The sequence below is a fragment of the Epinephelus moara genome, chromosome 16 (genome assembly GCF_006386435.1).
Source record: "Epinephelus moara isolate mb chromosome 16, YSFRI_EMoa_1.0, whole genome shotgun sequence".
Classification (NCBI taxonomy): Eukaryota; Metazoa; Chordata; class Actinopteri; order Perciformes; family Serranidae; genus Epinephelus; species Epinephelus moara.
In genome coordinates, this window is record NC_065521.1 from 6153966 (window position 1) to 6158943 (window position 4978).

At 41.3% G+C, this 4978-nt stretch overlaps 1 protein-coding gene across 1 annotated transcript in view; it reads left to right on the top strand.

Moving 5' to 3' along the window:
* Window positions 1–540: 540 nt before the first annotated feature.
* The window catches only part of ccnq (cyclin Q), a 9711-nt gene continuing 5273 nt past the window's right edge, over window positions 541–4978 (top strand). The window contains exons 1-3 of the mRNA XM_050064724.1: window positions 541–1001; window positions 1624–1807; window positions 4184–4316. Coding sequence (XP_049920681.1) covers window positions 860–1001; window positions 1624–1807; window positions 4184–4316 — 459 coding nt within the window. The 5' untranslated portion in view covers window positions 541–859. The remainder of the gene's footprint in view (window positions 1002–1623; window positions 1808–4183; window positions 4317–4978) is intronic.

The following is a 4978-nucleotide window of genomic DNA, read 5'->3' on the forward strand; positions in this document are numbered from 1 at the left end:
GGAAAAGGAAAAAAAGGGGAGACATTACTTTAGTATTCAGAACAATGTTAAAAAGGGGCAGAACTACTTGGGGTCAGAGAGGAGACATACGGTGACCATGACAAGGCTGAGACTGGGGCACTGTGGGCTGGCCTGGGACCTGTTAAAAATTGGAAAACACAAGGACGGACTCTGTGAAGCCTGCAAGAAACAACAAACTGTGAGGCATGTCCTCATGGAGTGTAGCCAGTACACAGAAGAGCGAAAGAGGATGTATGAAGAAGTGTCAGGCCAGCCTGAAAGGGATGTTACATTAAAGAGCCTTCTGAATCCCACTGAAAACCAGCCAAGGGTTGTGAAAGCAGTTTCTGAATCCCACTGAAAACCAGCCAAGGGTTGTGAAAGCAGTCCTTGAGTTCATCGCCGCTACAGGATTACACTTGTGGAAATGGAATTAAGTGCATCATAGACTCGACCTGTGGGAGGCAGCAATGTGCCACAAGGCATCTAGACTGCCGGAAACTACACAAAGAAGAAGAAGAAGAAGAAGACGACGACGACCGGAAGTTGTACTATTTACCTTCCGGTGATGGATGTGCCACTCTACTATGGAGTTGGTGTTATGCTAGTAGCAACGAATAAGACCAAAGCTGTAACGTTACGTCCAGAAGACTGTTTGTTTTATAAATTAGGGGCATAAACTAGTCCTGCCGTAGTACAACCTTACAGCCGGTGGTGTTGAGTTTACACTGAGGTACAGGTCAACTCTCAGGCCAATGGACTAGCTAATGTTAGCTAACCTAGCTGCCTTCTTGTCGACCCTCGCAGACAGTCTCTGTACTGTCCAACCTCAGATAGACCTGCTAATGCTACATGAGCCATGGAGGGGCCGTCCTCTCGTTTACCGGCTACCCGAGACGGAGCGCTGTTGCTGGCGGGCAGGAGAGTCTCCGGCGGGGACGGAGAGTGTGAGCGAGACATGAAGACACACTTTCGTGTCTGTCGCTTCATCATTGAGACAGGTAACTGACGGGGCTGTGTGTGTCAGTAGGTCGTCTCCCCAGCATTATTACTGTAACGTTATAATGCCAGGAAAAGAAAAAAAGATGAAAACTCAGGCATGGCAAAAATAAAAAGAATCATGGTTGACTTCTGAGCTACTGTAAGTCAAAATGGTGAGATAGAAAGTCAAGTATTCGTTTACTTTTGACTCTTTGTCTCAAAATTATGGCTTACTGTCTCATAATCTTAATGTATTAAGTTAAAACTTTGACTTATTTTTCTTACCATTTCTGATTTTTACTTTTTTGTTCAAGTGGTCAATGAGCTTCTTCAATAGTTAGATTTGTGGTGTACTGCTAGAAATGTAGACATACTAATCAGCCATTGCCCTGAAATGTTTCTCTCTGTCTTACATAGAGAGAATGCAGAATTTATCAATTTAATGTATGCTTGCTTTCCTTATGATTCAGGTATATTGTTTAATTCTTTCATTTTGGTAGAAGAAGATTGTGATGATGTAAAGCACGCAAGACATTAACATTTTGAGCCATAATTATACTAGCCCGCTGCCCCAATTTGATTTGATTTTGAAATGAGTGTACCCTTTAAGAGTTGGCTTCTGCTCCCTCTTTCCTTGCTCAGGAGTGAAGCTGGGTATGCGCTCGGTGCCCGTGGCCACAGCATGTGTGTTGTACCACCGTTTCTTTGAACGTGTCAGCATACATGCGTATGAACCCTACCTGGTGGCCATGAGCTGTGTGTACCTGGCTGGCAAGGTGGAGGAGCAGCACATCAGGACCCGTGACATCATCAACGTAAGCCATAGGTAATATGCTTGGTCAACAGTAGACACTTACTGAAACTGCTTTCAACCAAATTAGCTCTGATTCCTAAATCAGTTCTGTTAAGGTTTCTTGGAACCTTGGTGCTATCCTGCGAACCAGCCTGCATTTCCACCAGTTTTGAGTGGACCCATTGTAATGAAGGATGTGTCATCAACAGAAAGCATTGCACAAAGCACAATGGAAGTCAACTGTAGTAAAATCAAAGATTACATTGTTTACCTGCAAACTTCTGTTTTGTTATTACAGATATTTGTTTTTACTCAAAAACCAAGCATTGACCAACTATTAAAACCACTGCACGCTTTTATGTAATGATTTTTCACTTCACTTCTTCGTTGTTGCCTTCTCCATCCTCTCCTTCCAACCTGTAGAACATGACAAGCCCACTGATGTCGTCACAGTTTGCACTTCAGGTCAAGAAAATCTGCTATTTTTTGGTTCCAACTGAGAACCAACTCTTTGGGTTCTGAACCAATTTTGTTTTGGGTCCAAATGCTCTGAACAGTTACAAATTAGGTGCAGGAACCAGAATGGAACCGGTTCCATGTTGGTGGAAAAGCGGTACGAGTGAGTGCTTCTCTGTGGCCACAGTTAAATGATACTGCTGAGAGCAAACACACTAAGCAAACTGTTCATGGCAGATACAAGCCTCTCACATGGAAACATAGTTAGCTTTTGGTTATTGGATGTTACTTGAGAACTAAAATTGTTTCTCTTAACTTTCTGAACTCTGTTGTCATCAATGAGGACATTTCATTTAAACCAATAATATCATTGATTTTCATCACAACTAACTAATAATTTTTATGATTGAGTTCTCTGCAGGCTGTTTTAACTATTATTTGATGAATTGTTTGGTCTGTAAAATGTCAGAATAGTGAACAAGACTAGGTCAAAACCTAATACTGTATATGGCTGGACCATGTAAGGTCAATGTGCTAAATTGTTGCCAAATTGTTACATGAACAGTCAGTGATTTCTATTATGTAAATTACTGGATATTAGATATTCATCTGCAGTTTTCAGTAGTGATCCAGCAATATTTTTTCTTCAAGTGTACTGAGCATATCCCATGGCATGATTAAAGGGACAATTAACTCCGAGTTGAATATACATATTTTTCCTCCACAAACTGAGTGCCATCTAGTTCCATTATTGGAGAGAAGGCAGACGTCTTTACGGCCGATATCTCCAACACTCGGCAACTCACACCAAAACTATTTAAACTGATAAAGAGCAGTACAGGTAAGAGTTCAAATATGTGTGGGTATGTAGTCGGTAGTGTATTGGATAGTGCCGGCGCCCCATGTACAGTGGCGATACCTCGCTGCAGCGATCGCAGGTTTGACTCTGGCTTGCAACCATTTGCTGCATGTCACCCCCCGCTCTCTCTCTCACCCCGTTTCACTCTGTCCTGTACATTAAAGGTAAAAGGCCAAAAAAATAAATATGTTAATGAGTTAAATATGTGTGTTTGATTATGGGGTGTTGTGTCCCTTTAAGCTATGTGGATAGATCAGATGATTGATGGTGGAATGTTTTGTGGGATCTGTGTATGTGTATTTTGTTGTGGAAAATGTGGGGAAACTCCAACACTGACTTAGTCACTGACAGACATACATGTTTATCGGGCTTGTCCCACTTTGTTGTGCTCCAGCCAAAAATATCCATCACAGATTTCCAAAGCCCAAGCTGACATGTTCAAATTAAATATTGTACAACTGACAGTCCAAGACCCAAATACATTCATTTTGATAGCATAGACGACAAAGAAAAGCAGTAAATACTCACATTGTAGAAGCTGGAGCCGGTAAACTATTGGTATTTGTGCTCAGAAGTGTTGCTGTTAACTTTCTTACCAACAAGTAATCAATCAATCAATTATTTGTTTAAATATTTTTTATCATTGTAAACTGAATATCTTGGGTGGACAAACAAGATGTGTAAACATGTCTCATTGGATTCTAGGAACCTGTGATGAATACCTCTTACAACTGATTGTTGATATGATTACTTGATTAATCAATATGAATAACTGATCAGTTAATAATTGGCAAATAATGGCAATAACGAAAATAATCTCAAATTGCACTCTGACTTTACACCTGTCAGTAATACTGGACAATCTTTGCGTGTATTTCATGTCTAATACACTAAAAGTAACATAACTCATAAGTGTCTGTCATCAAATGTGTCTGTGACTGTTTATTTAGCTGCTTAAAGGTCAAACTTGGTCAGTAAATGAAAACAGCAATTCTTTTTCTTTTTTGTGTGTATGTGTGTATCACTGTGGGAAGTGGTCATCGTAAGTGCTGTCTGCCTTCACCTCCCTCTCTCCTTCCATTCCTCCCTTGCAGGTATTTCAACAGTGGCAGCGCTCCTCTAGAATGTGACAAGGAGTTCTGGGATTTGAGGGACAGCGTGGTGCAGTGTGAGCTCCTCATCCTCCGACAGCTCAACTTCCACGTCTCTTTTGAACACCCTCACAAGGTAGGTGTATGTGCGTGCACGTTTGTGCATGTGCACATATTCCTGTCTCCCCGTATTTAGTGTTGAGCATCGCTGTCTGTCGCTGTTACTGTCTGAGGTTGTCATGGTTGTCCAAATGTGTTTGTGTGTACAGTGGCTGTGCGATCATGGCTGAAGAAGTGTTTTTTCAATATTAGTTGAAAACGCTGGGTCACTTTCCTCGGCTGATTTAATATCTCTGAAGTAATACTTCACCCACAAAATGGTCATTTGTACAGTCAGGTCCATAATTATTTGGACAATGATACAGTTGTCGTCATTTTGGCTCTGTACACCACCACAATGGGTTTTAAATGAAACAATGAATACCTGCTTAAAGTGCAGACTCTCAGCTTTCATTTAAGGCTTTTTTCAAAAAATGTAGTATGAACCGTGTAGGAATTACAACCATTTCTTCACACAGTCCCCCAACTCTAAGGGCTCATAAGTATTTGAACAAATTAACATAATCATCAATAAACAGTCAGTTTTAATACTTGGTTGCAAATCCTTTACAGTCAATGACTGCCTGAAGTGTTGGACACATAGGCATCACCAAATGCTGGGTTTCTTCCCTGGTGATGCTCTGCCAGCCCTTTACTGCAGCCGTCTGCACTTCCTGCTTGTGTTTTGGGTGTTTTGCC